This window comes from Chiloscyllium plagiosum, unplaced genomic scaffold (genome assembly GCF_004010195.1).
Source record: "Chiloscyllium plagiosum isolate BGI_BamShark_2017 unplaced genomic scaffold, ASM401019v2 scaf_52, whole genome shotgun sequence".
In the NCBI taxonomy this organism is placed as follows: Eukaryota; Metazoa; Chordata; class Chondrichthyes; order Orectolobiformes; family Hemiscylliidae; genus Chiloscyllium; species Chiloscyllium plagiosum.
Window position 1 is genome coordinate 400,411 of NW_025215381.1, and position 11,420 is coordinate 411,830.

General features: G+C 44.0%; 1 protein-coding gene across 5 annotated transcripts in view; it reads right to left on the reverse strand.

Moving 5' to 3' along the window:
- Positions 1-201: 201 nt before the first annotated feature.
- Positions 202-11,420, reverse strand: part of LOC122548353 (misshapen-like kinase 1) — a 298,781-nt gene continuing 287,562 nt past the window's right edge. For all 5 annotated transcript variants that reach the window (XM_043686894.1, XM_043686890.1, XM_043686889.1 and 2 more), the window contains 7 exons: positions 10,413-10,556; positions 9,396-9,530; positions 7,877-7,977; positions 6,094-6,243; positions 5,179-5,338; positions 2,215-2,354; positions 202-1,326 (listed from right to left, as the gene is read on the reverse strand). In XM_043686894.1, coding sequence (XP_043542829.1) covers positions 1,243-1,326; positions 2,215-2,354; positions 5,179-5,338; positions 6,094-6,243; positions 7,877-7,977; positions 9,396-9,530; positions 10,413-10,556 — 914 coding nt within the window. In that variant the 3' untranslated portion in view covers positions 202-1,242. The remainder of the gene's footprint in view (positions 1,327-2,214; positions 2,355-5,178; positions 5,339-6,093; positions 6,244-7,876; positions 7,978-9,395; positions 9,531-10,412; positions 10,557-11,420) is intronic.

Sequence of the window (11,420 nt, forward strand, 5' to 3'; positions counted from 1 at the left end):
AAGAAACACAGCGAGGAACCATTTGGTCTGCTACAGCCATTTTATGCCTTTCACATGCTGTCACCCTCATCTGTATGAGCCAGTATCAAAAGCAGCAGAGAAGGGATGAGAGAGGGGGCGAAAGTGCAGGAAGGGGACAGAGAGCTACAGGCAAAGAAGGGGGGGTGTGGGGGGGGGAAAGAGAGAGAGACAGACAGACAGACAGAGAGAATGGGGAGGGTGAAGGGAGAGAGACCGCAAGAGAATGGGGGTGGGAGGGAAGGGAGAGAGAGGTTATGTGCATGCAGAGAGATCACAGGTTTGACTCGTCAGAAAGACAAGCAAACATCTTTGCCAAATTTCACGTGGGCAGGCAAAAGAATGAAGGAGATGATTTTACCAGACATTTCGAAACATCTGAGGCGATTGAAACTCTCGAGTTGGCCCAGATTGTACATACAGCCCAATATTGCCAAGCAAAAGAGACCTCAGAGATATTTTGAGGTGAGATTTTAACAAAAATGGTACTGCGATGCTGGTGTGCCTTTTCTGACTCACTCCTCACCACTTTACCTGAGGCATGTATGATCCTTCCATCACCTTGAATGGTCCCTTAAATCAACAAAGGATTGGCCCACACCTTTCAGCATCCTGGTTAGATGCAACCGGACATGACATTTTTGCGCAAATGTTTGGATGCATGAAAGAAATTTGCAAAACTATTTTAGTTCTACTCTAAAATAAGCAAAAAACAATATACCCCGAAACTATCAGAACCGCCAGTCTGGGCACAAACCAGGTTTTCCCAACAAGTCTGAGGAGGCACAGCTTGGGTCACACTGGTATTTGGTGGTTCCGACTCTCCCGTCTAGAATAGTGGCTCATCTCCAATCACTCTGACCCATTATCCTTCAGCCCATTTCCTGCCACACCATCCCAACCTTCCCCATTAACCTCAACCATGTGCACACTCCATCCACATGACCTGCCACCAAGAAGTAGCAGCCTCAGTGTCCAAAGGGAAAAGCATGCTGGGTGACTGCAGCCAAGCTGTCAAGTTCGTTCTCCAGCCCGGGGAAGGAAAACACCAATTGCGAAGGAACAGCTTCATTGATATCATTTGAGGCACGAGAATCCACCGCAATTTCCACAGAAACCTTCCCGAGGCCTTCCAACTCTGGTTTTAAAGCTCTGATCTACAAAACACATCGTTCTCCTTATTTACAGTATCCAACACTTCAGTAGTCCAACATGTGGCCCCTTTTACCAGTTCATGATTGTGTTCCTATTTAATGTCATGAAGTAAACTTGACTGCTCCCACCTGAACGAACAGAAGCGAAAAACACCTGGAGGGAAATAAAGGGTAGAATGTCAGTTAGCCACTGTGAGGATCGACAAACATGAAGCTGATCTTGTCACTCGCGGTTTTGTTGTGGGGCCCACAGCCTCACGTCTATTCCAGTATCAATGAACAAATAAACCTCAGCTAACAAAAACCAAATCAAATTAATTAGGAGAAGTAGGCCACTTGGCCTCTCAGGTGAACTCCATCATTCAATAAGATGGTGGCTGATCTGCCTGGGTTTTGAACTCCACATTTCCTTCGACAACTGCTTCTCCCAAAACTAAAAGGGATCTAACTCCACCTCTGCCTTAAGTTATTACAAAATGAACAGGCCATTCAAGCTTGTATTCCATTAAAGTCTCTTCCCACCCATTTCTTGAATCTCAGCAGTATCTTTCATTCCTTTCTTCCTCACGTTTACCCAGTTTCCCCTTGAACGCCTCGACACTGTTCACCTCTTGACCACTCCGTGTGCTGTCAAGTTTTACATTCATCTCTGTCTGAGGTGATGCAGTTTCCGCTGAAATCGCAGCTAGATTTATCATTGACTCTCTTGTATTTTAGTCCCCAGTTCTGGTTTTGCCCCATCTCTACATTTCACCCTACTTTCTTAGCCCATGACCCAACGCATTCATGCTGAGTCAAAAACTCTAGATTTCTCTCTGGTCACTGCAGGTGTCAGTTAAAAGACAGAAAGTGGGTCAGAGTTCTCCTTATTTCTCCTTTCCAAATTGTGATAAGTTGAATGTTGATCCTTAATTGATCAGTGAACATTTTGCCCCCTCAGCCAGTGCTGATGTGCACTTGGGATTGAAATAAAAATGTTTCTGGTTTTGAGAGACTTAATTAACTTTGGCATCACTAAGAGAGCCACAGTATGGCATGTTACCTTATCATTTCGTTCACATAGGAACTTTAGCCGCTGGGCTCTTTTGTGCATGAAAACTCCATCGAGATGACCTGTTTCGACAGAGCGGATTTCAATTGCCTTCTCGCCCCAACCCATGATCTGGTTTGAGCAGATGTATGCTGGGTAAATACATAATGCAGAGTTACAGGAGGAATCATAAATAAGTCAACTTGAGATTGACATGAGTTTGGGAGAATTGTTCACAGTCACACATCCTCTGCCATCACTATTCAACAATAACTTATACTTAGAGAGCATCTTTAACTAAACAAATCATCCCACCAAACAAAGTGTAACACCAAGCCACATTATGGGATTAGTACTGATGCCAGGCCATTTCAGAGGTTAGTTAAGAGTTAAGTACATTGCCATGGGTCTGCAGTAGGCTGGACTGAGTAAGGATGACAGATTTCCTTTCCTAAAGGACACCAGTGAATCAGAAGGGCTTTAACAGCAATGACAGTTTCATGGTCACCATTACTGAAACTACCTTTAACTTGCACATTTATTAATTGAATTTGAATTGCACAAGATGCCATACCCATGTTATCCCCATATCCTCCAAGATTAGCTTGACTGAATTTCCAGTCCAATGATATGATCATTTTGCTACCATGTTCCCATGAGAGCTTAGGGCACAGGCAACCGAAGCCTTGGTTCCCAGTGGTGAGGTGAGCAAAATAAGGGATGGCAAGGTCAGGATTAGAGCAGCACAGATATCCAGGAGGGCTGTGGAGCTGGAAGATATTACAGAGAAAGGGAGTAAATCTTGTGGCACACTGCAGAGCTCCCCTCCTCTGGATCAGAAGTCCCTGGATGGAGTTTCAACACAGAATGTGACAGCCAGACATATACAGTGGCACAGCCAAGTATTAGTCTATAAATCTTTAAGGTCCCAGAAATCCTGATACATTGTGCTGATGCTTGCTGTGGAGTGAACGTCAGTCAGGATTCAAGGAAGAACTCTGGTTGATTATAGTCGTGACTAGAGTGGTGCTGGAAAAGCACAGCAGGTCAGGCAGCATCCGAGGAGCAGGAAAATCGAAATTTAGGGCAAAAGTCCTTCATCAGGAATAGTCATGTCAGCTATGCATGAATGGCCTGTTCTCCCATATGTCCACGCTCTCTCATGACAGATAGCGACTTGGGACAGCTGCTCCCATTGAATGATGTATCAGCAACAGCAGCAGCATGTTGGCTCATGCCTATAATAGTCTGATTATTGTAAAAAGGGTCAATCTTTATCGAGGAGAAAGTGAGGTCTGCAGATGCTGGAGATCAAAGTTGAAACTTTATTGCTGGAACAGCACAGCAGGTCAGGCAGCATCCAGGGAACAGGAGATTCGACGTTTCGGGCACAGGCCCTTCCTCAGGAATGAGCAGAGAGTGTTCAGCAGGAGAAGATAAAAGGTAGGGAGGAGGGACTTGGAGGAGGGGCGTTGGAAATGTCTTCTTCTTGACCTCTCCGCCTCCATCCTACTCCCACCTATCACCCTCACCTTGACCTCTTTCCACCTATCACATTTCCAACGCCCCTCCTCCAAGTCCCTCCTCCCTACCTTTTATCTTCTCCTGCTGAACACTCTCTGCTCATTCCTGAAGAAGGGCCTGTGCCCGAAACGTCGAATCTCCTGTTCCCTGGATGCTGCCTGACCTGCTGTGCTGTTCCAGCAATAAAGTTTCAACTTTGATATCCAAATGAATCCAACAAGAACTGGACCAAGCATATGTGGTACTCATAATCTTCTTCATCCTAAGTATACGCATGATTTTACTACAACTGCTAAGTATTTCATCAGTAATATTTTCAGCAACATAACACAAAACATCGCAGATAAGAAAAACTGCAGCATATTAACATGCCAAATTTCCCCTAAAGTAAATGCATTAAAATTCCATCAAATTTGACAATATTGTTATGTATTTGGCTTTAAGGGGTTAACACGTAGGGGGTTCCATACAACAGCCAAGCAGGGTGAGATCAATAGTTGTGATGTTGAGAAGATATGCTCTTCTTCATTAGGGTAAATAAAACCACAGAAAGTAGACAAAATCAAACACAAAATATTGCTGAGGAAAGGAGTGAACAAAGACAGAAATGGGAACTATTTAAATGTAAATCTATGATTCGCTCCAGTAATAATATCTAACAATATTCAATATCTAGGATCATACCAAAAGAGTACTTTGAAGTATTAAAGGGATTTTCTGCTATCTAGTGATCTCTGAGGCATGAAGTTTCCCTTTCTTGATATGTGCAAGATCAAGACAAACACTAGGCATACAGTAACAGTGATATCACCGCAGGGAGTTGGCAGCCAATTACACTGAAGTATTGTTAGTGTAGTGGATGAACTGTTCAACCTCCTCGTGGGAGCACGAGGTAGCGCCGATACAGTCATCAATGTAGCGAAGGAAAAGATGGGGGGTGGGGCCAGTGTAGTTGCGGAAGATGGATTGTTCCACATACCCTACGAAGAGGCAGGCATAGCTGGGGCCCATGCGGGTGCCCAATCTTTATCGAACCATACTGTAAGTTATAAAGCCACTGATGGAGATATAGATGTGGAGTGACACAAAAGTGCTGTGGATGAAACTGCCCCTAGGTGGAGAGGTCTTCCCCAGCACAAGGCAGTCAGCAGCACCACAGAAATCTAGAAACTCTACTTGTGGTTCAAGAACTGGCGTGAAGTGTTAAAGGAGTCAAATGTAAAGGCTCTTCACTTCAAGTAACTTGTGTCTCAAGGGCTCACACTTGGGCAGTCTACATAAGAATGGTGGTGGGATCAACTGCGTTGGCTTCACACTCGCCATGGCGAGCAGTTGGCAAGTCTCAGACAATGACTGTGTTTAGCAGCCACAGTCTAGCTTCCTTAGGAGATAAATAGGGAATCTGAAAAGAAAAGAAAGCCCCACAGACAGATCGTTGTGTGGGCAACTTACCAACAGAGGTCGGCATCTCACCCCATTGCAGCACCACATCCTTGGTGATCCGGCCATAAGTGTTCACATAAACTCCCTCATCTTCGTAGCATAGAAGCATTTCCATTCCCGCAGTGTTGGGTAGAATGACAATTGCATGAGGCACAATGTGGCTCTGAATCTAGAGGGAGAAAGAGATCAGAAGATTCAGAGGTACATGGGGACTGCAGTTTGGCCATTCAACCCCTCTCTGGCATTAGGTCCAAGCTGACTGCTGTCTCAATTCCCCACTTTACCCATATCCTTTGATGCTCTTACTCAACACACAGTTTTGAAATACTAATTATTGTCTGGCTTTTCAAGGATGGATTTGCAAATTCCTATACCATATGTGACAAATAGATTCAGAATTGGACTCTTACCATCACCTCTATGTAAAGGTGTCAGCCCTTTTTGCTGACACAGGCAGCAAAAACGGCCAAATCAGAGTCCTAAACTCTACTGTTTTTAACCCGTAGTGGAGAAAAACTAGCAATAGATCCCACAAATGTCATCATGGTTATTAGACTAGATTTCCCACAGCGTCGAAACAGGCCCTTCGATCCAACAAGTCTACATCGAGCCTCAGAACAGCAACCCACCCAGATACACCTCCCTCTGACTAATGTGCCCAACATCACGGGCAATTTAGTACGGGCAATTCATCTGATCAGCACTGTGGGAGGAAACCGAAGCACTGGGAGGAAACCCACGCAGGCACGGGGAGAATGTGCAAACTCCACACAGACAGTTGCCCGAGGTTAAAATCGAACCTGGGACCCTGGTGCTGTGAGGCAGCAGTGCTAACCACTGAGCCACCGTGCCGCCTTAATCCATCCATAGAAAGGAATATTGCTGGGTGGTGGTTTGAACATGAAGAAAAAACTTATAACTCACATGCACTGGGATATAAATATCATAGGTGTTTCCAGTATCTACGTCAACTGCATGAAAGCCTGTAGTGGATCCATATATAACCTTCAATCTCTGACCTTCTTCTACAGTCAAGTCAACCAGTGTTGGTTTGTGAGGCAGGTCTGAAAATGACTGGAAGAGAAATGGAAACAAGTGAAATTCTCTCTCCAGCAAACATTTTAATAATTAGAGCTTGCTAATGATGCTGACCGAGTACACGGATTTTCTCATGGACACTATTTTAAACAGAAGCTCAGTCTAACTGAGCAATAGTTCTACTTCAAATGTCTTCTTGGCAAGCATTTGTACCTCAAACATCCAAACAGATTTGCAAATAGAAAAAGATCTGGCCACTTTGTTGCCTGCGGGACATTGCTTCTACTTGATTACCTGTCCCACATTACAAGAGCAACCACAGTTCAACAATACTTTTCAATGAAAAAGTAATTAAACCGTCTTCAGGCTGTGACAAGCACAAAATGATGCCTTTCCCTCTCTTTATAACCCACTAATCGCACTCACTAAGGGAACAGCCGTAAGTTGCATGATTAATGTTGAAGTTCAAGAACGGGGTCAATTGTGAAGCAAATTCCTGATTATCATTTGTCCACTTTAATGGAATGATGCAATAATACAGCAGAAAGAGGACTTTTGGTCCATCAGGTTAGAATGGGCTCACTTGAAGAGCAATCCAGCTTTTTATGTCCAATCCACCATCTGACTCTTTCCTCACTGACCTGCAATTCGTTTTCCTTCAAGTATTTCTCTTTTTTTTTGCGCAATGTTCACTCTATCCCACAGCCCTATTAGAACACTGGCTGCTCAAGGAAGACCATCTTCACTTTGTCTCTGGTCCTCTTGCTCTGGCTATCAACCCTTCAGTCACTGGAAACCCTTGTACTGTTTTTTCTGTCCCAATCCTTTCATAACATTAAACACTTCCATTAAATCACCTCAACCTTCTCTGCTCTGTGAAGGACCCTCATTCTTTGTCTGACCTATTCACCATAACATTATAAAATAAAAAGGGGCAGACATAGGACACAGGCCTACTTCTGTTCTGTGCCTTTCATCTTTATGATCCTAACCATTACCAGTCAGCCCTGGAACCATCATAGTGGATCACTTCTGTATCCAAGACCTTCATAACTTTCCTATAATTTCACATCTAGATGACACAAGACTCCAGCTACAGCCACACTAATGTTCTCCAAGTTTAGCCTAACTGCCTGGCTTTGGTATTGTGCCTTAACATACAAAGCTCAGAAATGATTATGATTATCAATTGCTCAATTAACCTGACCTGCACCTTCAGACATGTGAGTACTAACATCCTCAGACCTTTCTTTTCACCATCAAATTTATAATTGGACTATTTCACCTGAATTGTTGAGAATCATTCTTCCGACAATGCTGTTCCCAGTTATAAGCACACCACGTGAACGCCCCCCAGTGGCGCCACCTTGCAGGGCTCCATTATCACTACACGACAGGATCTTGTTATCATAGTTCATGCAACTCTGTCATTTCTTTGTTGCAAGTCTGCTCTTACATCCCCTTCTGAATTAGCCGCTTTTAAAATTCTCCAAGTACTGAAATATCTCCTACTGTTTGTAAGCTCCAACTGAAATGATTCTCATCTCTGGCCCTGCCGTACTATTTTTGCCAATCAAACACGCTTTCTAACTGAAATATTAACAAACTTTGTCTTTCATTTCCTACTGGGGTGAAGGCTATTATGAAGAGCTATGAAATGAAACCTGACCTTGAAAGCCATGAACTTATGGTAAGGCTTCGGAGCCCAGGCATAGACCTCAACTGAGTTCTTCAGCGCAATAACCAGGAACTTGATCCTCTCGTACTTCACTGTAGAGTAAATAGCAATGGAAAGGTTATTTCTCCTATGCAGTTCACAGATGATAAACCTGATCCCGTGGCTAGGGATGATGTAGCCAGCATACTGCAGCAGCCCAGTCCTTTTGAGTTTGTCCATCCCTTGAGAGGTAGGAAGGAAATGAGATGAACTCAGACTACTCCACTCAATCACAGCACAGCTTTTACAATATGTTAAAATAATGCAACAATATTTCGTGACCTTACACAGCTCAATGGGTTAATGCATTGAGGTATAAAAACCAGTGGTGGGAAAAGCAGAACAACCTTTCAGTTTGCAGAGCTGACAGTGAAAGACTATGATGAAAGGTCAATGGCTGAAAGCAAACATCCTGTTTTTCTCTCCACTGATGCAGCCTGGCCTGGTGAATATTCCCAGCACCTTTTGTTTCGATTTTGATTTCCAGCATCCACAGCAAACCACTGAGCAGCTGAAACAGAGGCAAATCGTGATAAGTGTAATCTACATAGCAGCTTGGCTACAGCAGGATCACTGTAATCGGCCATGGTTAAAGAGGAGCAGCTAATGTGTCTCCCTTGATACTAAAAGTGAAGGCAAAGATAAAAATAGCCATGATTTCTCTCCATTGCTATCCTGCTCGAAACTGTGCACTTGTGGGTGTAAGGTGAAAGTAAACATTTAACAGGATTTATTTTCACCCTGAGGGGGTAGAAATATGATGCTACCCGAGAGGGTGGTCAAGGCAGAGACACTCAGCATTTAAGAAGCATTTCCTTAAAATGCCAGGAAATAGCAGGCTATGGATCAAGTGCAGTTAAGTGGGATCAATGTAGTTTGGCATTTGTTGGTCAACATAGACACGGCCTGTTACTATTCTGTATAAAGCTCAATATGTGGCACCCAATTGTGGGGGATTCCCTCACAGCGTGTTGGGTCAAAATGTCTCTAATCTTTACAGCGTAAGGGATGACCATTTAACCGATCACAGTCACCCCTTGTCTACATTTGATGCTCTCCAACCAGATTCATATGTGTTTTGAAAGTCAATGCATTTGGACCCATGACTGCAGTTGATTAAAATCCTTGGTATCAACTGAAGTCTCGTAGATTGCTGGTTTTTCACTCATTTCTATCAACGCCTTATCCAAAGCTTCAAACTAATAATCAGTGCGGTCAACAGGGACTCTCCATTTCTAACCACAAATGTGGGTTATTGCAAATACAGATTTTTCAATGTAAGGGGAGAACTATCAACTGCCCTTTGAACCAAGCTCTTTTTAGGAGAAACCTTTGTTGTATAAGTATCAACATTCCCTTTCAGACTGTCCAACTGACAGGGCTACGTTTGCTGGCTCAAACTCCCTTGCTGCATGTGACTGTAAGTCCAACATGCGTCTTGCACCTCACTGATGCTTAGCTCTGTACTCACCCACTTTGTAGTGCACACAGCCCTCCATATCTCCCACTGTGGTCCAGCCCTGCTTCTTCTCCACCTCTGGATCATTATGTAAAATCTTATTCCGCAGCCAGGACAAGTAATACACACGCAGTTTATTCCGTTTACCTGAGGTGGGGCGGGGGGGGCAAAGAAACAGATAGGATCATTGAAACAGAATTCAGCAACTTCAACAACTGGACATGACCAATTTCTTTTCATGGCAATGAAAAGCCATTCTTCCTTTTCTCCTATTTGGGGGGGGGGGGGGTGGAGTGGAAACAAGGATCTGCTGGGAGGTCTTTTTCACCTTTACTTCTTTAGGAAGGCTATACTGCTTCCATTATTTCAGGGAGAGTGGGCTCACTGACAAAACCATCACTCGTGCTTGATTGTGCTGGAATGGAGTGGCTTGCTCTGCTATTTCAGTTAAGAGTCAATCGCATTGTCGTGATTCTGCAGTCAAGTGTAGACCATATTGCGGAAAAGCAGAATATTTCCTTCCTTTAAAAGGAAATTAGCAAATCACAGGTTTTTAACCACGGCTTCATGATCACCAGCAGACTAACTTTTAGTTCCATACTTATTAATCTTATGAACTGAATTCCTTTAAAGGAAGGGGAATTCTTCAGTTCAGAGTACCTTATTGTTCCAGAACTTCACTAGCTAGAAGCAATACACTAGGCAGCCCACACAATCAAGGTGTAGCTTGTCATGGGAACATAAGCTCCTAACTTTATCTAAACAGTTCATGGTGCTGCACCTGATTCCAGGGGTCAGGATAACATTGGGAAAACAGGGGCAATTGGATAACATTTCTGCCCAGAGTTTGTTAGAAGGGCTGTGCGTGAACATCATACAAGTAAGGATAAAGATAAACTAACACTCCTCAGCACTCGGATTTCACTGTATTTTGGAGGTCCCGTCTCCATTTTACATTGAAAGCTCTCTCATTGCATGCTCCTGCTGTGTGCTAGCGCTTTCTAATAACTCAATCTGAATGTTATGCACCTGATATAGTGATGAGGAGGTTCAGCCCTTCTAAGACATCCATCTGCTGGAAGCGTCGACGACTGATGAGGCTGTAGACTTTACCCTGGCCACTCCGATCAAGTAGCATCAGCCCATTCTCTGTGCCCACCAGCAGATTCACACCTTCAGCAATCATAGAATGCACAATGAACAAGACACAGGAAAACCAGAACAACAAAGCTTTGCTAACACAGTACTGATTGGTCACAAATCTGAGGAGGAATTCGGTGACCAGCAGTGAAAAATAAGAATGGTATGTTGCTTCCCTGGTGCCAGGGTCAAGGATGTCTCAGACAGGGTGCAGAATGTTCTCACGAGGGAGAGGGGCCAGCAAGAGATCATTGTCTACATTGGAACCGATGACATAGGAAGCGAAAAGGTTGAGATTCTGAAAGGAGATTACAGAGTTAGGCAGGAATTTAAAAAGGAGGCCCTCAAGAGCAGTAATATCTGGATTACTCCCAGTGCTACAAGCTAGTGAGGACAGGAATAGGAGAATAGAGTGTTTGAATGCATGGCTGAGGAGCTGGTGTATAGGAGAAGGATTCACATTTTTGGATCATCGGAATCTCTTTTGGGGTAGAAGTGACCTGTACAAGAAGGACAAATTGCACCTAAGTAGGAAGGGGATTAATGTACTGGCAGGGAGATTTGCTAGAGCTGCTCGGGAGGATTTCAACTAGTAAGGTGGGGGAGTAGGACCCAGGGAGATAGTGAGGAAAGAGGTCAAACTGAGTCTGGTACAGTTGAGAACAGAAGCGAGTCAAACAGTCAGGGCAGGCACGGACAAGGTAGGACTAATAAATTAAACTGCATTTATTTCAATGCAAGGGGCCTAACAGGGAAGGCAGATGAACTTAGGGTGTGGTTAGGAACATGAGACTGGGATATCATAGCAATTACGGAAACATGGCTCAGGGATGGGCAGGACTGGCAGCTTAATGTTCCAGGATACAAATGCTACAGGAAGGATAGAAAGGGAGGCTA